This window comes from Eptatretus burgeri, chromosome 5 (assembly GCF_056783735.1).
Source record: "Eptatretus burgeri isolate ZD-2024b chromosome 5, Ebu_testis_v1, whole genome shotgun sequence".
In the NCBI taxonomy this organism is placed as follows: domain Eukaryota; kingdom Metazoa; phylum Chordata; class Myxini; order Myxiniformes; family Myxinidae; genus Eptatretus; species Eptatretus burgeri.
Genome location: NC_140965.1, coordinates 93222209 through 93247396, shown reverse-complemented (window position 1 = coordinate 93247396; position 25188 = coordinate 93222209). Strand labels below are relative to the sequence as shown.

At 49.1% G+C, this 25188-nt stretch overlaps 1 protein-coding gene across 7 annotated transcripts in view; it reads left to right on the top strand.

Moving 5' to 3' along the window:
- LOC147026970 (F-actin-monooxygenase mical1-like) overlaps positions 1-25188 on the top strand; it is a 124693-nt gene that overhangs the window by 67123 nt on the left and 32382 nt on the right. For 6 of the 7 annotated variants that reach the window (XM_085882913.1, XM_085882909.1, XM_085882912.1 and 3 more), the window contains 2 exons: positions 23555-23637; positions 24981-25040. In XM_085882913.1, coding sequence (XP_085739039.1) covers positions 23555-23637; positions 24981-25040 — 143 coding nt within the window. The remainder of the gene's footprint in view (positions 1-23554; positions 23638-24980; positions 25041-25188) is intronic. The other variant, XM_085882914.1, reaches the window with a different exon arrangement.

Below are 25188 nucleotides of genomic sequence, written 5' to 3'. Positions count from 1 at the left end.
AAGCCGCTGCTCAGCAGATATCTCTGCGTTGCGACGGGTTATTAAACAACCACAGACGCCATCTGAGATGCTTCATTTAAGTCGGATCCAGCGTCCAAATCCTGCTTTACCTTTCCAGCAAATTAAACTCCTGACAGGATACTGTGCTTTCGAATGCACAACCGATTCCAGGATTACCTTTGGCTTACACATTGGCTTCTGCTGCTTGTAACAAATCGGCGAGGGTGAACTCCCTGATGCAGCATGCTATCTCAAATCAATGGACACTGACTTGTAAATATCTGCATTGTGAATTATAATCCCTTCCAAACTGTCCAGTTGTGAAACAAGAAAAAGAGCAATCAGAGATTGCAGACCCTTGCCAGGACTTGTTTTGTGTACTGGTGTGTTACGTCATTAATAAGAGACATAATTGGAACTGCCACATTATAACTGCTGGCAGTAATGATCGGGTACCAAGACATCCCACATTGATACAACCCCGCTTTGATCGGACACCTCACCCTGACCCATGATGTTTTTAATTTTTATTAAATTGAATTCAGAATGGGATTAAAATAAATCCAATTCAAATCAAATGGAAGATTATATTCCTGCATTGGAGTAATCAGAAGGAACCCAAACAAGCAAAAAGCAAAGATGAAGTTATCTGGAGGAACCTGGATAGGATTTGCATTTCAGCTGTTATTCTACCCTCAAACCCATCCAGTAACTGCCAAGTGAGTCTTTATATATATATATATATATATATATATATATATATATATATATATATATATATATATATATATATATATATATATATATATATATATATATATATATATATATATATATATATATATATATATATATATATATATATATATATATATATATATATATATATATATATATATATATATATATATATATATATATATATATATATATATATATATATATATATATGTGTGTGTATATATATATATATTTATATATATATATATATATATATATATATATATATATATATATATATATATATGTGTGTGTATATATATATATATATATATATATATATATATATATATATATATATATATATATATATATATATATATATATATATATATATATATATATATATATATATATATTGTCGCGGATTCGCGCCCGCCGGCGTGCTGACGGCCACGTAACTCGAATCGCGGCACGTCGCCCACCGGACGGACAATCCAGTCGTGACCCTCTCGGACTAACGCCGGGAACCAGTCACGGGTGGACCTTTCGGTCTCACGGCGATCGAGCCAATCGGCCCCCGCGTGGGATAGGGTTGCTCGCCAAATTCGACCTACCTAAGTACCCACACGGAGGGTAGACCGGGCGATCGCACCTCGCCGCAGGTCGACTTCGGACACGGGCCACTTAAGCGACGGACACGGGCCCGTCTGATGAAGAGACGCGGAGCGGCGGTGGTGCCTCAACTCCGCGGGCCTCGCGGACAGTGTCTGGTAGGGGGTGGGAAAAGGGGCCCCCTTTGTCGCACTATCTCAGCGCGGGGGGAAACAGGAGGGGGTTGCTGATGCTCGGGGGAAGGAGGATTTTTATTCTGTCTCGGGTCCCGCGACGAGCGTCTCCACCTCGACCAGGTCGCACCGTCGGCCTCCCGCCTTCAGCTCCCGGCACCGACGCGAGCACCCCCTCGTCCGTCTTCGCCGCCGCCACCTCTCCACAGCTCCGCCGACAACTCGTTCCAACGCGCAACTTCCTTCCAGCTCCACCGACGACTCTCTTGAACTCCGAACTCACTCTTTCCAACGCACACCACTTTTCTGACGAACGCAGCCACTTATATAAGCCCCGTGGCTTCGCCTTTGACCCCCTGCCTTCGACCTTTCACCTCGCTCCCCATTGGCCCGAGAAAAAGTGGGCGTGAATGCTTTTTGATCCATGAATTTGCATATAGCGACCGCCCTCCAACGCCCTGGAGGCGGGGCCAAATTGCCCCTCGCTCACCGATTGGACGGAACAAAAGTGGGCGTGAGTCGTTTTTGATCCGTTTTTCTGCGGAAAGTCCGTGATGTTTTGTACACGCTGTTCGGTGCGCGCCCTGCACGAGTCCAGTACCGGTACCCACAAGCGGCGCAAGAACGGTGGCGATGCGACGGTTGCGAGGTGTGACGGTAAAGGTCGTGGCTGTTGTGGTGAAGCAGCGTTGTGGTGGGTGGTTGATGTTGTGATGACTGTTGAGACGTGGTTGGTGGTGGTAATAATGGCGGTTGGTCCAAAATAAAGATAGTAAAAGAAAAACGGCTATCCTGAAGAGTCGCAGCACACATGAATGACATTTATTCCCTCTAGACAACGGGTTTGGGCCTAACTACACATATACTTACCGAGATATCTCACCTGAGGGACCTGAATGGTGGTTTGCGAATTTGGTCAACCACAACAATATATATATATATATATATATATATATATATATATATATATATATATATATATATATATATATATATATATATATATATATATATATATATGTGTGTGTATATATATATATATATATTGTTGTGGTTTTCGCGCCCGCCGGCGTGCTGACGGCCACGTAACTCGAATCGCGGCACGTCGCCCACCGGACGGACAATCCAGTCGTGACCCTCTCGGACTAACGCCGGGAACCAGTCACGGGTGGACCTTTCGGTCTCACCGCGATCGAGCCAATCAGCCCCCGCGTGGGATAGGGTTGCTCGCCAAATTCGACCTACCTAAGTACCCACGCGGAGGGTAGACCGGGCGATCGCACCTCGCCGCAGGTCGACTTCGGACACGGGCCACTTAAGCGACCCGTTCCGTACTATCGGGATAACCGAGCGGTGTTATCGTCGACCTCGACGGTTCGATTAATTATCGGGCGTATTCAGCCCACTACCAACCCTTTACGTGAAGCAAGATGAGGATTCAATGGGAGAAATGACGAAGCGAAGCGGGAAACAGTTCAACACAAAAGCACATTTATTCGCGGCACACGGGAAGCACACATTCATTTCCACCAAAAGCACACAGAAAAAACACAATTCCATTTACACAAAAAGCAAATATAAAAGCGAAAACAATGCAGAGCTAATACCGACTACCGAGCACACGGCAACACTTATACAATTCTACCTCACAGACGGCGCCGACAACACATACCCAAAACCAAGGAAAAGAAATACCCTCAAGGATGAGGCGGGCCTGAGGCCGAGACCGGGTCGCGCCTACCCGTCTGGTGATGAGACGCGGAGCGGCGATGGCGCCCCAACCCCGCGGGCCTCGCGGACAGTGTCTGGCAGGGGGTGGGAAAGGGGCCCCCTTGGTCGCACTATCTCAGCGCGGGGGGAAACAGGAGGGGGTTGCTGATGCTCGGGGTATAGAGGATCTTTATTATCCCTGGTGTGCGTCTCCACCTCGGCCAGGTCGCGCTGCCGGCCTCCCTCGGGCGTGCAGCTCCCGGCACCGACGCGAGCACCCCCTCGTCTGCCTTCGCCGCTGCCGCCTCTCCGCCTCTGGACTCTCCGACTCTGGACTCTTCTTTGGACTCTCCTCGTTGGACTCTGGTGGACTGACGAACACGGTCCTTTTATCCCCCCGTAGCTTCGCCTTTGACCCCCTCCCTTTGACCTTTCACCTCGCTCCCCATTGGCCCGAGAAAAAGTGGGCGTGAAGGCTTTTTGATCCACAAATTTGCATATATCGATCGTCCTGGAGGCGGGGCCAATTCGCCCCTCGCTCACCGATTGGACGGCAAAAAGTGGGCATGTGTCGTTTTTGATCCGTTTTTGAAGCACAAAATCCGTGATTTTGTACACGCTGTTCAACGTGCGCCCTGCACGAGTCCAACACCGGTACCCACAGCGGGGCAAGAACGGTGGCGATGCTACGGTTGCGAGGTGTGACGGGAAGGTCGTGGCGGTTGTGGTGAAGCGGCGTTGTGGTTGGTGGTTGATGTTGTGGTTGTGGTGGTAATCATGGCGGTTGGTCTAAAATAAAGATAGTAAAAGAAAAACGGCTATCCTGAAGAGTCGCAGCACGCATAAATGACATGTATTCCCACTAGACAACGGGTTTGGGCCTAACTACACATGCACTTACCGAGATACCTCACCTAAGGGACCTGAATGGTGGTTTGCGAATTTGGTAACCACAACACTACCCCCTCCCCTTTTTACAGACTCGTCCCGAGTCGTCAAATTTTCGTGTGCCATCATGTGTAGTTTTCCCCTAGTACATTTTACCTACGGATCCCTGAGTGCGACATTCATGGTATTCGTGTCCCCAAAATAAATAACCTGAGGGCTGCGTAACTACCTAAACAAACTCACTCACACGGACGACTTAAATAAAATTGCCGGCGCTAAGACATACATGCCGGGGGCGCACTCATATTTACAGTACATCTTACCTTAACTTACAAATTTTACACTAAACCATGGCCCAGGATCAATGAACTCTGCAAAAAGAAAGCAGTTAGCAGGGAGCCAGGCTGCCCGCATGCAGTCTCTGGCTCAAAACAATGCAGGTGACAGGGAACGTGGCTGGCTGCTCACACGCAGTCCAAGGCCTTCCCTTTTGAACTGAACGCAGTGAACCACAACGGTGCATGGGCTGCACAACGCAGTCTCCGTGCCAGCTCAAGTGGCACACGCAATGAGCACAACGAATGGATGCATGAACGGTTTGAACTGAATGCAGTGAACCACAACGGTGCATGGGCTGCACAAACGCAGTCTCCGTGCCAGCTCAAGTGGCACACGCAATGAGCACAACGAATGGATGGGTGAACACAAACACGGTGCACGGGCCGCCACTGCAGGCCCGTGTTGTAGCTGCCAACAGGGCAGTTCTTGCAGCTTGCAAACTGTTGCTTTTACGATCCTGGCGCACATGGCAATGAACAGGGGGGGGGGGCAAAGCAAAAATTGAACGGGGCTGGTGAACGGGGGCAGTGGGCATGGCATGGCAAAGGTGATCAGGCAAACACAGCCCGCAGAAGAAGGAGGCCACTGCAGGCAAACACAGCCGGCAGACGAACTGGCCGGAACAGGCCTCGAAGAAAAACAGCCAGCAGATGAACTGGCCGGCACAGGCCTTGCAGCACACAGCTGCCGATGAAGTTGGCCGGCCTCCGCCTTGAAGCAAAACACGGCCAGCCGATGAAGTTGGCCAGCCTTTGCCGTTCAATGGAGGTTGGTGGAGGGAGTGCGGTGGTGCTGGCCACTTGGAAGGCGGGCTCGGACCTACCTACCTGTCTCCCTCCCAACCTATCGCCTTTGCCTGTCACTGTACATACCCACTCCCTTAATTTGTCAAACCCCAATTTAGCCCCAACTTATTTTTTTGTTGTTTTTATTTTTACTTCCCCTCTATAAATCGTCCCCTAACCCCCTTTATCGTCCTTGTTCGGCTAACCTATCCTGTCACCTAGCCTACTCCCAACCCCTACGTTCCCTTCCCGGAGGGGAACAAGGGAGAGCTAACGTCCTGTGTCGAGGCCCAATTCAAGCCTCAGAATGGCCTCCCCAGAGTTCGGCGATCTTAACACCAAGTGGGTCCAGCGGCCCACAACGACAGCGAGGGGATGGATGGTGCGGAGGGGTACATCACCTAATCTACCCTAACCATTTAACTGTTAAACTACCCCGGGGCTTTCAACAAGCGCCTCTCGCTTAAACTATTGGTTCTAACAACCCAGATTCCCGTCGCCTGTGTTGGTGTCCTTACAATTTCGGGCCTCGCCCTCCAATTTTCGCTCCGTGCCCTCACACGGTCTCCTGGCTGGGACACGTCGCTCCCTTTGGCAGGCACGACCCTCTGCTGAATCTCCCGCTATGGCACCCCCGGGCACTACACTGCCTCCGAGCCTACCAGCTCCCTAACACCGGGGAGTGCCCCCCATGGCACCTCCCCTGAAACGCACACGTGGCAGGCCGGCCTCCCGGGCCCCTTTCCGAGGGTCACCCGTGCCCACAACACTGCCCACGCGGCTAATGGCGCCCCGGGCCCCCGCACCAAGCAGGCGCACCCGTGCCCACTACGCTATCCCGGCCCCCCATGGGCCCATGGCCTACCGCGGCCGACTAGCCTGGTGCCCGGGGTACCCACTCAGCGATACTCACCTTTCGCAGCCACGCTCCCAAGCCCGTCAACAGGGCTCCTGCACCCCTCCAAATGGGTCTCGAGCCTACTTTCCCACCAACAACAAAACGACCTCCATTTTTCAATTTGACTAACCCAGCTAACTCACTCTACACTGACCCCGGGGTCCCTTGGGCGGGAGTCACTCCTCCCCCCAATCACTCATCGCACCATGCATTCCCCATTCACTCCCTACACACAGACCCGCTGGCCTCACTCACTCACCAAGTACTCACCTCACAACTCACCAACTCTTCAACACGCACACCGCTGAACTCTGCCATCCTTCTATCTGCATCCCCTAACTAACTCGTGCTCCCACGTCGTCCCTTAAACTAGTAGCACGTTCCTTTTAACACTACGTAGCTAAACTACGTCCCCTCTACACATCCAAAGTCTGTCTCTGTCTCCAAAATAAATCATTTTATTTCCCAACCTAAAGCTCACTAAATCCCTCTAACTAATCCATTCCACGGACTCCATGAGGACTTACCCCTGCCCCATGAAGTCGGTCTTACTAAGCTAACCCTTCCCCCTAACTAGTTTCCATCCTGTGCCCAGGTAAGGGGGTCTTTCACCCCTTGCCCAGGAATCCTGTACACCCGAAAGTGAGGCTTGCTTTTTTTTTTTTTTCCCCATGCGCAGCACCTGCGCGGCAACTCAGAGCTCGCGCACTTTGCACCTGCCCGTGACGTCATGCAGCTGCACGTGTTCCTCGTCCCTCCTTGGACGGGACCATCCGGCAGAGATACCCCTCCTGCCGGATTCCAACCCCACGTGCAGCCACCACGTCACCGTGCGCATAAAAAAAACAAGCCCCACGTCTCGAGGGGTTCCCCACGCGAACACATGTGCTTTGCCCGTTGGAGCTTAACACACACGATCGCGTGGAGAACCCGTCCGGTCCAAATCCATTTACCTGCCTAAACTTTGTCCGTCCGCGGGATCGGCAAATCCACCGCTGGCGTTTCCGGACCGGGACTTCACTCTCGCAAGCGAGCACGTGGTGGTCTCGTGCGTTGCACAGCACGAACCGCGTGCTCACTGCTGGGTGAACCCGGCACGGTCCCCGAAACAACTACAGCCGCTACTCGGCTTTCTCTCCTCTGTCGCCGTCTCCGTCTCCATTCCACACACGCACACCTGCGTGTTACGACGCACACAGTCCACACCATCACATTCACACGGGGAGACGCGGCTGCGTGCTCCCGCATGCCAACCGACATCTCCCTCTCATACCGCTCTCTCACACACACGGTCTCCCTGGCACACAGCGACCTTGCACACGGCCGTTCACTCACGCGTGCGGGGGCACTCACCCGCGGTGCCTCACTCGCACTCCGTGCCTCATCCACACACGCGGGGGCACTCAACCGCGGTACCTCACTCATACACACGGCGACACTCACACACGCGGTCTCTTCCACACACGGTGCCTCACCCACACACGCGGGGGAACTAACCCGCGGTGCCTCACTCACACACAGCGTGCTGGGAAGCACACACTCCGGCACACTCGCCACCACACCACTCACACGTGGTGCCTCACTCATACTGGCCGTTTCACTCACACACACGGCCTCACTCACACACGGTGCCTCATCCACACACGGTGTGCTGGGAAGCACGTACTCCGGCACCATCGCCACCACACCACTCACACACGGGGTCGCTTCCACACACGGGGACGCACTCACGCCTTGCACCACACACACAGGGACAACTACACTGGGGATTCGTGTCCCCACAAGGGTCTCCGGGGCCTCTATACCCCCCAAGCTCTCCGTGCACCCGTCCACAGCACTCGTCCCCTCAACCTCGCAAAGCACGACCGAACTCACCTGGTCGTGACTCGCCTCAAGGGGGCAGACTCCCTCCCCTCGTTCCTGGAGGAGGCCATCCAGGTGCTCGCACTGGGTCCCCACACTATCCGCCAGCTCACCCCCATTGTCCTCCACTACCTCTGTGTGTGTGTGTGCGTCACTTACCCCGTCTTCCTCGTGTAGTCTTTCCTCTATTTTTTCTATCTCCCGTGTCTCTGCCAACTCTTCACCCTTTACCTCCCTTGTCTCCACTATTATTTCCTTTGTCACGGCCTTCATGCCCGCCTGCAGGCATCGGCCCATGTTCTGCGTCTCACCCCGGAACTTTTTCATTTCCTCCTTCATGTTTGCTTCCATTCCGTTTATTTGCTTGTTCATTTCGTTTTTCATTTCATTTGTATTTGTATCCAACTTTTCGTTCATGCCTTTCATTTCGTTTGTATTTGTATCTATCGTCGTTTTCACTTCATTCATTTGCTTGTTCATGTCTTTCATTTCGTTTGTATTTGCATCCATTTTTTCGATCATTTTCGCATTCATCTTTTCGTTCATTGCCGCCAGCATGGCGCATAGCTGGGCCATGTCGGATGCACTCAGCTGAGCCGTTTCGGCAAGGGTTGGGGAAGGGTTTTGGTGGAGAGGGGGGGGGAGGTGTCATACACTGCGGCCGCTGCCGCACCCATTTCAGGTTCTGGGTTCAGTTGGGCGAGTCCGTGTTCCTGCACAATCAACATTTCCTGCTCGGGGATTCCATCCTGGACCATGGATTCTACATTATTACACATATACATTTCTAATATCCCCGGCTCCCGCTCGCCTTGAGACGCCATCTTGCTTCTCGTGAAGGGTTAATTTGCTCGCTCGTAATTTGGAGGGAATCGGGGGTCGCTTCTCTCACCCCTGGACCGATTCCCGTGAATTTAGCCGGAGACAGGAGAGCCTGTTTTCCTGTTCTCCGATACCAGTGCCGCGAGGAGGGCGATGAATTTGTATCGCACGACCTGACACCAGTGTTGCGGTTTTCGCGCCCGCCGGCGTGCTGACGGCCACGTAACTCGAATCGCGGCACGTCGCCCACCGGACGGACAATCCAGTCGTGACCCTCTCGGACTAACGCCGGGAACCAGTCACGGGTGGACCTTTCGGTCTCACCGCGATCGAGCCAATCAGCCCCCGCGTGGGATAGGGTTGCTCGCCAAATTCGACCTACCTAAGTACCCACGCAGAGGGTAGACCGGGCGATCGCACCTCGCCGCAGGTCGACTTCGGACACGGGCCACTTAAGCGACCCGTTCCGTACTATCGGGATAACCGAGCGGTGTTATCGTCGACCTCGACGGTTCGATTAATTATCGGGCGTATTCAGCCCACTACCAACCCTTTACGTGAAGCAAGATGAGGATTCAATGGGAGAAATGACGAAGCGAAGCGGGAAACAGTTCAACACAAAAGCACATTTATTCGCGGCACACGGGAAGCACACATTCATTTCCACCAAAAGCACACAGAAAAAACACAATTCCATTTACACAAAAAGCAAATATAAAAGCGAAAACAATGCAGAGCTAATACCGACTACCGAGCACACGGCAACACTTATACAATTCTACCTCACAGACGGCGCCGACAACACATACCCAAAACCAAGGAAAAGAAATACCCTCAAGGATGAGGCGGGCCTGAGGCCGAGACCGGGTCGCGCCTACCCGTCTGGTGATGAGACGCGGAGCGGCGATGGCGCCCCAACCCCGCGGGCCTCGCGGACAGTGTCTGGCAGGGGGTGGGAAAGGGGCCCCCTTGGTCGCACTATCTCAGCGCGGGGGGAAACAGGAGGGGGTTGCTGATGCTCGGGGTATAGAGGATCTTTATTATCCCTGGTGTGCGTCTCCACCTCGGCCAGGTCGCGCTGCCGGCCTCCCTCGGGCGTGCAGCTCCCGGCACCGACGCGAGCACCCCCTCGTCTGCCTTCGCCGCTGCCGCCTCTCCGCCTCTGGACTCTCCGACTCTGGACTCTTCTTTGGACTCTCCTCGTTGGACTCTGGTGGACTGACGAACACGGTCCTTTTATCCCCCCGTAGCTTCGCCTTTGACCCCCTCCCTTTGACCTTTCACCTCGCTCCCCATTGGCCCGAGAAAAAGTGGGCGTGAAGGCTTTTTGATCCACAAATTTGCATATATCGATCGTCCTGGAGGCGGGGCCAATTCGCCCCTCGCTCACCGATTGGACGGCAAAAAGTGGGCGTGTGTCGTTTTTGATCCGTTTTTGAAGCACAAAATCCGTGATTTTGTACACGCTGTTCGGTGCGCGCCCTGCACGAGTCCAACACCGGTACCCACAGGCGGCGCAAGAACGGTGGCGATGCGACGGCTGCGAGGTGTGACGTGAAGGTCGTGGCGGTTGTGGTGAAGCGGCGTTGTGGTTGGTGGTTGATGTTGTGGTTGTGGTGGTAATCTGGCGGTTGGTCCAAAATAAAGATAGTAAAAGAAAAACGGCTATCCTGAAGAGTCGCAGCACGCATAAATGACATGTATTCCCACTAGACAACGGGTTTGGGCCTAACTACACATATACTTGCCGAGATACCTCACCTAAGGGACCTGAATGGTAACCACAACAACATATATATATATATATATATATATATATATATATATATATATATATATATATATATATATATATATATATAATCAAAAAGAACCCCCCTCCACCTTATTTATGAGCCTTATTCAAAAAAAAAAAATAATCCACATCAAAAAAATTAATTATGGCTGCCAGACCATGTGTCCAATCTAGTTGAAATTTTAAACATATTTCCCATCACTATGGGATCATAATTGTGACGTTTCACATTGATTTATTAAGCGGTTTCAGAGAAAACATCATTTAATATTTTCCTCAATCCAATATGGCTGCCAAACCATGTGAACTATCAAGTATTCCTCAACAAACTTGTACACCCATTCCTTGGGGAACATTTGTGTGAAGTTTCCCCTCGATCTGTCCAGCCGTTCCAGAGAAGATTTTTTATGGGTTTTAGGGTAAATCCAACATGGCTGCCAAACCATGTGACCGACGACATCATATGTGTGAACCTTTTGTTCCTCATGGACAGGCGGTCATATATGTAAAGTTTCACCTCGATCTGTTCACCATTTTAGAGAAGATTTTTGAAGGTTTTTAACAATACATGTGTACGTATGTTATATACCAGTGCGGGCCCGTAGGTGTGGGCCCGTAGGTGCATAAACGACGACTGGATTGGGGCATTTTTTCACCCCCCCCCCCTCTTGTCCCCTCCTCTCTCTCCCTCTCTTGTGTCAGTACCCTCTCTCGTGGGTGAGGCGTGCCAGTATGTGCTGCTTCGTTCCTTTGCTCTCGTAAACGACGACTGGATTGGGGCATTTTTTCAATTAGATCGGATCAACCGTATCATAAATGGCCATAAGTTGGGAAACACCTGGGAAACATACTCAGGTCCCCAGCGTCAATTGTGACGTCATAATCAAATGAATGAAGAATTGCGATGCCCCCTCTCTCTCGCAACCCCTCTCTCCCCCCTCCTCTCTCGCCCCTCCTCTCTCGCCCCCTCCTCTCTCGCCCCCTCCTCTCTCGCCCCCTCCTCTCTCCCCTCTCTTGAATTGTGACGCCCCCTCTCTCTCACCCCCTCTCTCCCTCTCCTCTCTTGCCCCCTCTCTTGCCCCTCTCTTGCCCCCTCTCTTGCCCCCTCTCTTGCCCCCTCTCTTGCCCCCTCTCTCACCCTCCTCTCCCCCCTCTTTACCCCCTCTTTCCCCCCTCTTTCCCCCCTCTTTCCCCCCTCCTCTCTCACCCCTCTCTCTGTAAATGTTTTCACAAATGTATTCACAAAAAACAAACAAATAAATAAATAAACATTAATTGTGACGTCATTCGTGATAGCACCGTGTCCTGTCATTGGTTTGGTAAATAAATGGCCATAACTTGGGAACCACTTGTCCGATTAATATCAAACCTTGAAAAGGCACATCCTCAGGTCCCCAGCAATATTCCTGTCAAGTTTCAATCAGATCGGACTGGTGGTCGTCGAAACGGCGGTCGCATACAGACACACAGACATTAATATCAAACCTTCAAAAGGCACATACTCAGGTCCCCAGCGTCGATTGTGATGTCATACCAAACGAAGAAGAAGAACTGTGACGTCAATCGTGCAAAAATAAATAAATAAACATGAATTGTGACGTCATTCGTGATGTCATAGCACCGTCTCTTGTCATTGGTCGACAGTTTAATGGCCGTAACTTGGGAACTGCTCGTCTGATTAATATCAAACCTCGAAAAGGCACATCCGCGGGTCCCCAGCAATATTCCTGGCAAGTTTCAATCAGATCGGACCGGCGGTCGACGAGAAACGGTGGTCGCATACAGACACAGACAGACAGACAGACAGACACACACACAGAGATTGCTGGAAATATATATATATATATATATATATATATATATATATATATATATACATACATACATATCCGCCAAATCTCCTCACTGATGATATCAAAAAAAAATTGGTGGACCATTTTATCCCTTGATATCCCTCAAAATTTTTCATACTGATCGGATATAGGGTTCTTCATCTGCAATTATGATGTCATAACAAAGGCACCTATGATGTCATAAAAATCACACTCGTTTCCCATGAGGAGAACTTACAATGTACCAAGTTTCAATTTTTTTCTTTGGTGCAGTTTCAGAGATACAGAGGTCCAAAGGTTTTCGATTTTTTTTTTTTCCAACAATGCTGCTACACCACCTGACCTATGATATCATAATTATCATTAAAACATTCTACATGAGTAGTCGCTCTTATTGTGAAAATTTCTTCTCAATCCGACAAAGGGTTGTGGAGAAAAACATTAAAGTTCTGTCTGGACAAACAGACAGACAAATAAACCAATGTCACCCGCAGGGTGACCCGTATCTTGCCAAAAGGTGACCACGTGTGACTTCTTTAAGGTCACACTGAGGTGAACAGAGCTGCTATCCACCAGGAGCGACTCCTTGAGGAATATCTGCCTACGAGAGATTCCGATGAGAATCGTTCTACAGAGTAACCATGAAAAATATGCTTTTGCCTCATAACGTCACCAAATGACGTCATAATGTCTCAAGCTTGACATATCTAGAAAGCACTCATCGAGGTGTTCAATTTGAGGTACCACACAATATGGTTCCGAAAACTTGAAAATTTGACCTTGGGGTCAAATATGTTTGACCTTAGGCGCTAACCATGGAGGTCAAGGCCAATCGCCACCAAAAATTAATCAGCTGAGTGCCAGATCATGAACTATATTCCCATGAAGTTTGAAGACGTTCCGATCAAAATTACTCAAAAAATAAGGGTTTCGTCGACTCCCTTGATTTGCGACAAAGTGACCTTGACCTTTGACCTTGACCTTCAAAATTTTGTGCGCTGAAAGGGACCTCTATAGGCCTCTGATATGCGAAGTTACAAAAATTTCCAATGATAACTGTGCTCTGCAGAATTTTTTTATGCGTGATTACAGACAAACAAACAAACAAACAAACAAACAAAAAAAAAACATACAAGCTGACTAACATATCTTGCAAAAACTTCGTTTTGGCAAGATAAAAAAAAACAAATGGATGCAAATGCAATACCCTTTTCTTCGGCGAGGGTAACAAAGGCACACGTAAGAAAGTTTTATCTGTGTACAGGTATGGATGTCTGGAGAGGTGCATTGTGGGAGGTGCAGTGTTTGAGGTGTGATATGGGTTTTGAAAAGAACTGTTGGTGACTATTCTCTGGTGCTCCGAGTGAGTCAGCGAGTTGAGATGCGAGAATGTGAGGTGCGGGGATATGATGGGGGTCCTGAAGAGGACTATTGGCATACTCCGCCGATGCTCTGGAGTTTGGAGGGAGTGGGCAAGATACAGATCGGGAGAATGTCAGTTGGTGTTTGGTGACCATGCCCAGGAGCTCTTCTTCGGCGATCTCCCCACCTCTCCGTTGGACATTTCCGCTCCACACTCCAGCCCCGTCCACAATATTCCAAACTCCTTTCTCTGTTCCGACTCCTTCGGATGGCTCGCAGGTATGGTTCACTTCAAACTCCTCCGGATGGCACACCCTTTAAACTCCTCTGTGTAGTTCCCAGTCTTGGCACACTTCTCAGCACACACTCCCTTGCCTGCCAGGCATGGCATTTTATCAGAATGTTGCCTGCCGCCTAACACATCTGATCCAGTGGCACGCATTGGCTGGTTTCTTTGATTCACTGGCACCCATTGGTTGGTAGAGGGCATTGGTTGATACTGCTACGTCGATATTGATCAGGCTCGCTCGCTATGAGCTTGCCCAGCAGGGCTTGCCGGGAAATTCTCAAAGCGTGGCTTTTTGGGCATACATTTGATTAACCATCACTTCGACCTTCATGCTTTCTATCGAGGATTATGTAATTGCACAAATCCCCCCCCCACCCCCGCCTGTGGGTGTGAAGGTCAGTCCGGATACCCAAGACAAGGGCAGACCTGAAATACACGACTCCGAATTGATGACCCAGACACCCGAATCGGAAGCAGATACTAGTGTGTACTAGGTGCGGTGGGACGCAAGAAGCACGCGGGCCGCCATCTACTCCGCTTTATTGCACGACCAGAAGCACAGTCTTACCACCCCTAGTGGGTGAGGCATGATATACGAAAACCCAATCACGTAACACAGCACACTCCTCCCCCCGTAAAATGACCCGTCACATAACGAACGGATAATCACAACATGACCATCGGAAACCCATCAACACTCATAATCCTCCAAGCACCACGGCCACACCATGACCCGCCTCGGACGGGCAGCGCCACCAGACAGTCCAGGCTCAGATGCCTCCCGGCTCGGTCGAGGTGACACCCTCGCCGGACTCGCACTTTCCGCAACACCAGCTACCCCCGACTGCCCAGCCTGCTCGACGTCCCCGGGTAGGACGGCATCAGGCGAAGACCCCCTCGGCGCCGGCCCAGCCAGTCCTGGCGATACAACGTCAGGTGCCGGCGAGACTACCGGTGGGGGCCCCGCAACGTTCGGCTCGGGGAGGTGTGGGGGGGGTGACGCTGAAGAGCGATCATGCATCTGGTCCACGTGCCGCTTCCACACATCCCCACCATCAGTCCGCACCATGCAAGTGTGCTGTGTCACGTGTTTGGGTTGAAATGCCGGTGTCGAAGGCAGATCGCTCCAATTCCCCGTAGAAATCGCCTGGACGACACGGGCAAGCACCGGATCACGAGCCGACTCCACCGCAACCTGCCTGGCCATGACCGGCCCACTTTGGACCTGGTCCAGCGCGAACACATCGACCCGGTTGCCCAACTCAGACGCAGCTGGACCCTCCGCACACGGCAAGCGTGAGAGCCCGTCGCAGTTAGCATGCTTCTCGGTGCTTCGGAACTGAATATCATAATCGTAAGCACCCAGAAACAGACACCACCGCTGTATTCGCGCGGCTGCTACCACCGGCACCCCGCGTTCGGGTCTCAGGATGAATTGAAGCGGTTTGTGATCCGTCTGTAAAGTGAAATGCCGCCCCAGCAGATATTGATGAAACCTCCGCACACCCCAGACGAGGCTGAGAGCCTCCCGCTCAATCTGGGCATATCCGCGCTCTGCTGTGGACAGGGTTCGGGATGCAAAACAAACAGGCCGCTCGGAACCATCGTCCATCCTGTGGGAGAGCACTGCCCCGATGCCATATGCAGAGCTGTCGCATGCCAATAGGAGCGGACGCGCAGGCTCGTAGTGCACGAGGACCGTATCCTCTGTGAGCAGCCGCTTGACGCGGTCGAACGACGCCTGGTGTGCAGGCCCCCAAACCCAGCGCTCGTCCTTCTTGAGCAACCGCGTCAACGGCGCAAGTTGTGAGCTGAGCCCGCGCACGAACCTTTGGTAATACTGGGCCATGCCAATGAACGAGCGCAGCTGCGTCTTGTCGCGAGGCGGTGGCATACGCTGAATCGCCTCCACCTTCCGAGGACCTTTCAACAGCCCCTTCGGCGTGATGATGTGCCTGAGGTATTCCAAGCGCTGCTTGAAGAACGCGCACTTGTCCCTGTTTAAGCGCAGGCCGCACGCTTCTAGCTTCGTCAGCACTCGGGCAATGTTCGCCAGATGCTCGTCCGCCGTTTTTCCCGCAATGAGTACATCGTCCAGGTAGGTCTGAGCGGGCAGGCCAATGCAAACCTGATCCATAGCTTTCTGCCACAAAGCTGGGGCCGAAGCAATCCCAAAACAGAGTCGGGTATATCGATAGAGTCCTTGACACGTGTTGATTATTAAAAGCTCGCTACTCCCGGGATCCATCGGCAGGTGAAAATATGCATCACGCAGGTCTAGCTTCGTGAAGTATCGACTCCCCGCCAATCGCGCATATATTTCATCGATTGATGGCAATGGATATTGCTCCACGCTGAGCCCCGGGTTAACTGTGGATTTGAAGTCCCCGCACAATCGGACGTCTCCATTCCGTTTCAGCACCGTGACAACCGGGGTGGCCCAATCCGAGCATGACACCCGTTCGATCACTCCACAGGCCTCTAGCCTATCCAGTTCACCCTTGACCTTGTCCGCAGGGCATACGGCACCGGACGCGGTTTACAAAACCGAGGAACCACCCCCTCCTTCAAGAAGAGTTTTGCTTCCATGCCCTTGAGTTTTCCAAGGTCGTCTCTAAACAACCCTTGATGTCTTTGAAGAATCTCCTCCAACTGATCCTCCCACTGGCTCGGCACGGGTTGCACAAGGTGAACTGCGGCCCAGTCTAGCCTGATGCGGGTCATCCAATCTCGGCCGAGAAGAGACGGCCTCCTCCCCCGTACGACGTACACCCAAAGCGTGGCGACCTGGCCTTGGTACCGCACAGACACGTCTGCCATCCCGACTGGCGTTATCTTCTCACGGGTGTACGTGAACAGCGCGAGGTTTGACCTGATAAGCTTCAAGCTGTTGAGTCTACGCGCGGTCTGTTCGCCGATGATCGACACAGCCGCTCCCGTATCGACCTGGAACGTGATCGGCGTTTTGTTCACTTCGACTTCCACCGTCATCGGGCGTGCCGTTGCCGGGCCAACTGAACACAGGCTCAATAACGGCCGCTGGTTCTGCCCCGAGTCGCGTCGCACATCGCCGTCCACGACTTTAACGGTGGCCGGCGCCCCACGGCACACACGCGCCAAATGACCCACCTTGTGACAATTCAAACACACGATGCCTTTATACGGGCATGCACGGCGCAGGTGTCAACCTCCACATCCCAAGCATGTCCGCGGGGTCACCCCGGTGCACGCGTGGCCGCGCCGCGACGTCCGACCCGCATCGAAGGTCATGCACGCGTTCCGGGGTGCTCGCGACCCCGCGTGGCCGGTGGTGGCTCGAACATCCCCGCGAGTATGCTCAACCGCCATGTGTGCTTTCATTTTCTCCACAATGTCCCGAAACGACAGCCCGTCATCCCGGGGCCTGTTCGGTGCCACTAAATCACCCAGCAGCCGATAATGCTCCGGCGAAAGCGAAGCGAGCAAGATCGACTTCTGCTTGCTCTCGTCGACCACATCGTTCGCGTGGAAATAGCATTCCAATTGCTCCGAAAACAATTCGAAGTCGTCCCCGTCGAAAACGGGCATAAGTCCGTATGCACCCATCCTCGTCAGATCCATTCTCCAATCGCACACTCTTTATTAAATCTATCAAAAACCTCATGCTGATTGGCCCTCCCACAGCCCAATCATAATTCACAGCCATTCCCATTGGACGCAATAAGTCCCACACTGCAGCTGCACATATGTGTGCTTTGTTGTCACCTCTCAGGACAGAAGATGGTATTCTTCAGAAAAGTTAGCATTTTAACAAAGAATTTTATTCTTTACGGATCAGCGTGCTTTTACTTTAGTGTGTGTGTGTGTGTGTGTGTGTGTGTGTGTGTGTGTGTGTGTGTGTGTGTGTGTGTGTGTGTGTGTGTGTGTGTGTGTGTGTGTGTGTGTGTGTGTGTGTGTGTGTGTGTGTGTGTGTGTGTGTGTGTTTGGACCTGCTTGCTCAATTGCCTTGGCCTATGCCCTAAGAACTGTGATTGAGGACTGGAATGGATTAACTCTCTCCTGGCAGAGAAGTCGCCAACATCTAGCCCACCACATTTCTGACATCTTCTTTACTGATGACATATAGTGCTCCTCTCAGACATGTTATGCGAAGCTGAACATCTACTTCACAAGGTTGAAACTGCTGATAGGTCTATTTGGCTCATATTCTATGCTGAAAAGACAAAGCATATGTTTGTCAATCCTTCTGCTGAAGCAACCTTACTTACTGTTGCCAGAAGTCAGATAGAGAGAGTGAATGACTTTAAATACCTCAGCTCCTACACCTACACGCAGCATGACTTGGAATGCAAAAAGCTCAGGCTTGGGCAGCAGTTTACGGCGTCTATAAAGTTTGGAGATATCCAGTTTGTAAACAGAATAAACTAGGGGTCTTCAAAACTACAGTTGAGTCGATCCTTCGATGTTGAACTGAATCCTGGAATTTGACCTAAACATGAGATAAATCACTGGATGATGGTACCTACACCCAATCGCATCTTAAAGTTCTGAACGTTTCTTGGCAAGACCATATAACTAACAGGGATCTGTATGGTTCTTTGCCCCACATCTCTGCTATTGTGAGCGAATACCACCTTCACCTTGCTGGTCATGTGATGAAGAAAGTTTCGCCTCGATCTGTTCGTTCGAGTCTTGCCTCGACCTTGCTGGTCATATATATGTACAGGGTGTCCCAAGAAAATGTGCTCACATTTTGGCTCCTCATAACTCATTGAATTTTTTATTTCTTTTCAGATCAAGTTGACCCTAATAATGGCAGAAGTATGACTAGGTTTTAAAGAAAGAAAATTTATCATAAAGTGCTACTGGAAGCATGAAAACATCACGGAAGTGCAAAGACAATTTAGAAGACATTTTCACAAATATCCACCAACGCGACGCACCATTGCTCGCCTCTGAGATAAGTTTGAAACAGATGGAACTGTGCATGACGTCCATAAGGAGCGTTCAGGAAGACCACGGTCATCAACCACCCCTGCAAAGGAAAATCAATTGCTGGAAACCTTCCACCGATCCCCATGGAAATTTGTACGACAAATGGCTCTTGAGACAAGAATCCCAAAATCAAGTGCTCATCGCATTTTGAAGCGAATTAATTGGAAAAGTTACATTCCATAATTAATCCACACTCTAAATGAAGACGATCCTGACTGGAGAGCTGAATTTTGTGAGTGGTACCTGGGCAAATGCGAAGAAGATTCAGCATTTCCATCCATAATTGTTTGGAGTGATGAGGCCAGCTTCAAGTTAAATGGCTCAATTAACCGACACAATTGCACCTACTGGGCTCCTGAAAATCCGCATGTTACTATGGAACACCATTTAAACTTACCAGGGGTTACTGTGTGGTGTGGGATATCAGCATTGGGCATCCTAGGGCCATTCATTTTTGACCAAACTGTCACTGGGGATGTTTACTTAAACTTCCTGCAGGAATCCATCGGTCCATGTGTCGAAGAGATATTTGGTGACTAAGAGATATACTTTCAGCAAGATGGAGCACCTCCCCACTACCACCGTGATGTAAGGGCCTTTCTCGAAGCAACTTTTCCGAACAGATGGATTGGGCGAAGGAGGTAGTGTTGAATTCCCTGCGCGTTCCCCAGACTCACTCCAATGGACTTCTTTTTATGGGGATATCTCAACGATAAGGTTTACGGCTCAAAACCAGCAACAGTCGATGAGCTGAAAGAGGAAATTGAAAGACAATGTCTTGCAGTTCCAAATGAAATGATTCGTAATGCTGTTGAATCCATTGGTCCGCGTTATCGGCTGTGTTTGGAATGTGATGGTCGTCAGTTTGAACATTTGTAAACATGCATTTATCCATTTATACATTTAACCATTAATCTTGTTTCTAAGTCAATAAACAACGCATTTATTATCATTCAAAGAGTGAGAACATTTTTTGGAGACTATATATATATATATATATATATATATATATATATATATATATATATATATATATATATATATATATATATATATATATATATATATATATATATATATATATATTGTTACGGTTGTGGAAATTTTCAATATACCAGAAAGGTCCTCAGGTGAAATACATCGATAAGTTCATGTGTAGTTAGCCCACACCTGTTGTTTAGAGGGAATATGTGTGATTCATTCGGGCTGCGACGCTTTAGTTAGCCGTTTTTCTTTATATATATCGTGATTTTGAGCCACCATTGCCACAAACCTCCACGCAAACAACAACCGCCACCAACTACGCAAAAATACCCACCACACTCACACCACCCCCACAACAATCACCATCATCTTCACCACTACGCCCGCTTACGAACGCCATCCTCCGCGTACCACGGTAAGACGGTTTCCGCACCACGCAAACTGTCTGAAAAGGATTGGCAGAACAAAAGCACTTGTGAAGCCTGTGGGGTTTTTCCCGCTAATTTTCCCCATGCTTGGTGTGAAGGGGAGGGGTGGGGCAGCTCACTCCTGATTGGTGGATGCGCGGTGTGACTCGATCAGGGAGGAGGAACGCCCCCTGTCGAGACCTTTCTCGAAATGCCTCGAAGAGGGGTGGAGCGAAGAATGGGGCGGAGCGACAGGGCGGAGCTCCGCGCTACAAAATGAGGCGGACGAGGAGAGTTCAGGGCGCGCTTGATCCCTTTGTACATGACGGTGTGGTGAGAGAGAGAGGAAGCTCCTGCTCGAGAGTTCCTGGTCGGAGGGTCAGTCGGAGTCGGTGCGGTCCCGAGACCCCGCTGGTGGGATGGAGCGTCTGCCATTCCCCTCTCTTGGCCCCAAGTATCAACGGTTTCTTCCCCCCCCCCCGTCTGCACCAAGATAGCGCCTGAAAACCCCGTTCGTTCCCCAAAACCCCGTCCGTGGCGTCGAGCGGCCAACACGTGCCGGCGCGAAGCACGAGCTCACCGACCACGCCGGAGGAGCTGAAAGCTGAGGGCATGGGAGAAGGACTCGGTGTGCAAAAATGGGAAATCACCACTTTTGTTTCTTTGGGTTTTGTGTAAATGTGTGTGTGTGGCGCCAGTCCGTCAAGTTTACACCTGCATAAGTGCCAGTGTAATTATTATATTCGGTTGTAGCTCTGCGTTTCGTTCTTGCTTTTGTTCTTGCCTCTGTATACGTGCATGATTAATTGTTGCTGACTGGAAATGCGTGCTTCCATGTGTCGCGCATTAAATGTGCTTGTCCAATTGTTCCCCCATTTCGCTTCGTCCTTTCCTTTGTTGAATCTCCATCTTGCATCACGTAAGGGATTGATAGTGCGTTTAAAACACTCGGTAACTAATCTGAACCGTCAATGTCGATGATAACTCCGCTCGGTTATCCCTGTAGCACGGAACGAGCCGCTTAAGCGGTTCGTGTCCGGAGTCGACCTGTGGCATGGTAGAACCCCTCGGTAGGTTACCCGTGCGAGTACTTAGGTATATCGACTTTCAGCGATTCACCCTATTTCGCGCGGGTAGAATGTGGACTGGGTTGTGGTGAGGTTAAACCCCCACCCGTGACTAGCTCCTTGGCGATAGTTCCAAGAGGGTCACGACTGAATTGTCCGTTCCGGTGGGCGACGCGGTCGCCATTCGAGTCAAGCGGCCGATCGCACGCTGGCGGGTCAGAATTCGTAACAATATATATATATATATATATATATATATATATATATATATATATATATATGTATGTATATATGTATGTATATATGTATGTATATATGTATGTATATATGTATGTATATATGTATATATATATGTATGTATATATGTATATGTATATATATATATATATATATATATATATATATATATATATATATATATATATATATATATATATATTTATATATGTGACTCCCAAGCTCTTCGAGCCAAGAGCACCCAAGGTAAGCCCTTTGCTGTTTCAAACCCTACCAGGGTTCCTCTACAGCTGCAGACATTTAAAAGTAGCACATACAGTCCATGAAAATCCTAATGCTACACGCCCACCCTTCGCCACCATTCCAGTTTCATCACCTGTTGGCGAATCATCAGCGACAACGTAGAGAGAAAAGTGCACCACCGAGGCTCCCAAGCATGTACCACGTGCAATGCCAGTGGCAGTCATCATATAAATATCAAGACTCGATCACATATCTCTCACCCGTAATTGGAGGGAATAACCAATCGGGTTTCATCTTATCTATTACACCAGGTGGCTAGCATTATCAAATAAATTAACCCCCATGCTCTTCTAGCCAAAGAGAGCTGCTTAAGGCAACCATGAAAAGCAACACAGGGCAAGCCCTTTGCTGTTTCAAACTCTACCTGGATTTTCAGTCAAATTTATTTTTGTAAATTTGTATATTGGATGCTGTAAACATTTTCAGGCAGAGGACAAAAAAAATGGAAACAACTGGATAAATTAGGGACCCCAAGTATAATGAAAGCAATGGTTTCCACACATGTGTGGCCCATGTATTAATGAAACTAATAACATCCCAGCATGTTTCGGGTCATGTGTAAAAATGCTGCACAGACCTGATTTCCTATAATTATGACTGTAAGAGGAGACCTCAGCGACTTTGAAAGAGAGGTGATTGTTGAAGTGCGTTTGGCAGGAGCTTCAGTAACAGACAGCTCAACATACTGATGTTTCACAAGCAGTGGTGTCTCAGGTGATGTCGACATGGAACTCTGAGGGAAAGACATCAGCAAAGGGAAACAGTGGGTGGAAGTGCATACTCCAGGATTGTGATATCCGTGCATTAATTTGAAGTGCAAGGCAAAGCAGGCAATCAACTGCAGACCAATTGTCTGTAAATTTCAACTTGTGGCGTGAGCATCCAGTTTCATCAAAAACTATTTCATTATTCCCTTAGAAGGCAAGGTCAATGCCATTTGCTACTTAATTGTACTGAATGATTATTTTCACCCCATGTTGCAGCATTTATTTTCTACTGGGAGGGGTGACTTCCAGGATGCCAATGTCCCCATCCACAGAGCACGTGTGGTTGTCCAATGGTTTGATGAGCATGACACTGAAAGCCATGACGTACAGTATGGATAAAATCAGTCACCAGATCTGAACCCAATCGAGCATTTGTGGGATAATCTGGAATGACACCTGAGACAGCATTTTCCACCTCCATCAAACACGTGTGAGTTGATTGACTTTCTGATGGAAGAATGGTGTCGTATCGCTCCTGCAGAATTCCTGACACTGTTGGACTTTATGCCATGGCGCTTACAGGCCGTACTGGCTGCATGTGGTGGCCCAACGCACGATGAAGTGACTTTACATTGGTGTTTCCATATTTTATTTTTTTTGCCCACTACCTGTATGTGTCCTAACTGCTTAAGACCATTTTTTTGTCAATTAGGAGCAACAAATACATATAGTTTTGTCATAATGACTCAGTGTTTGTTCATGGAAGTTCATCTTGCAATTGCAGAAACCGCTGATGCAGATGCCAAGCGAGGTGGTCATGCACAATACATCATGAGCCAGTGGAAAAGGAAGACGATTAAAAACCTGGTATATTGTGATTGTGTCCTTCCGTCCGTCCGTCCATACGTCAGTACGTCCGTCTGTCTTACCCTGTAACTCCTCCTACACCGTTTGAAATAGGAACTTGAAACTTTGGGACATAGTAGATATATGTATGGGGAAGTGCACAACACTGTCGGATTTTTGATATGACCCCTAGGGGCCGGGCCAGAGGGGTTGGGGTCATGGGGGTCGATTAAAAAAAATTGTCTTGTAGCTTTTTAAATCAAACATATTCATGAGTTATACATTTAACAACATATTTTTAAACACATGATGATCAGAGGGTGCTTGGGGGTAGGGGGTGCTTAGCGGATAGGGGGTCAAAATAGCTCCTCCTACACCGTTTGAGATAGGAACTTGAAACTTTAGGACATAGTAGATATATGTATGGGGAAGTGCACAACACTGTCGGATTTTTTTATATGACCCCCAGGGGCTGGGCCAGAGGGGGTGGGGTCATGGGGGCTGATTTTTTTTAAGTGTATTTACCATTGTACATGGTAAATTCTTTTATAAAGAACTTACTTATGTGGCCCCCATGAGTGACAAACAGTCACAGATTTTACTGTATTTATCTAATTGATTATGAATAATTATAATTAATATTATACACAGTTCATTCCTATGATTAAATTGATGCACAGTTCTATATTGCTGGACAGTGTTAAATTAATGTTTCATGAAATGTTGACATGCTTGCAATGACTTCTGATTTAGTAAACATAGTAAGTCTTTGCTCATAAAGCACATCAAATAGAAAAGAATAGTCAATCCATTTTGCAAGATAAAATTTCTCCTCGCGTTAATGGGACAAAGCAGTGCGCGTGGGAATATGCGATGGTTGCCATCGACAACGTAGTTCTAGTTAATTAATAAAAATGCTTCATTCCTCGAAAGGAAAAAAATCTAGATAAATAGATAACTGGCAAAATTTTACATGATAGCACAAATCTACATTGAATACAAATTTTCATGTAAATGATAATCAGTTGTTTTCCCAAAGTTCATGCAAAAAGTCACAATTTCTGCTACCTTCGCAAAATGATTAGATATCAATACAGATCAGTGGCATAGACCTTTGTCCGATGTTTCCGTCAATGTGGGATACTCCGCAGAATGGCAGCAAATTTGAACTTTGCTGTGGATGAGACTTTCTATCTAAGGTGTGTTAACTCTCTTTGGTCAACTGTTAATTTTGTTGCAAGATTGTGATGATTGTCCCTTTTAGCCACTTTCAAGCTTTTGGCAACAGTTTGGCCTTCTAAAAGCTGTCATTCAGCACGTATGCTTTTAAAAATAGTGATTTTTGAGTTTTGGTGCCTCCATAGCTTTTTCAGCAGAAGCAAGAAAAGGAAAGCTATAAACGGCGGAAAAGTAAAAGCGACAAGGTAAGGTTTTCATGCTTGATATGGTCTTGATATTAACAATTTTGAAAAACGTCAGCTTTTGCAAGTTCTTCAAAATCGTAGTTTTCCCTTCTTGATTGTTATCATTGCTGGACCGAACTTCGGAACCTGAGATTAGTCAAAGTTATCC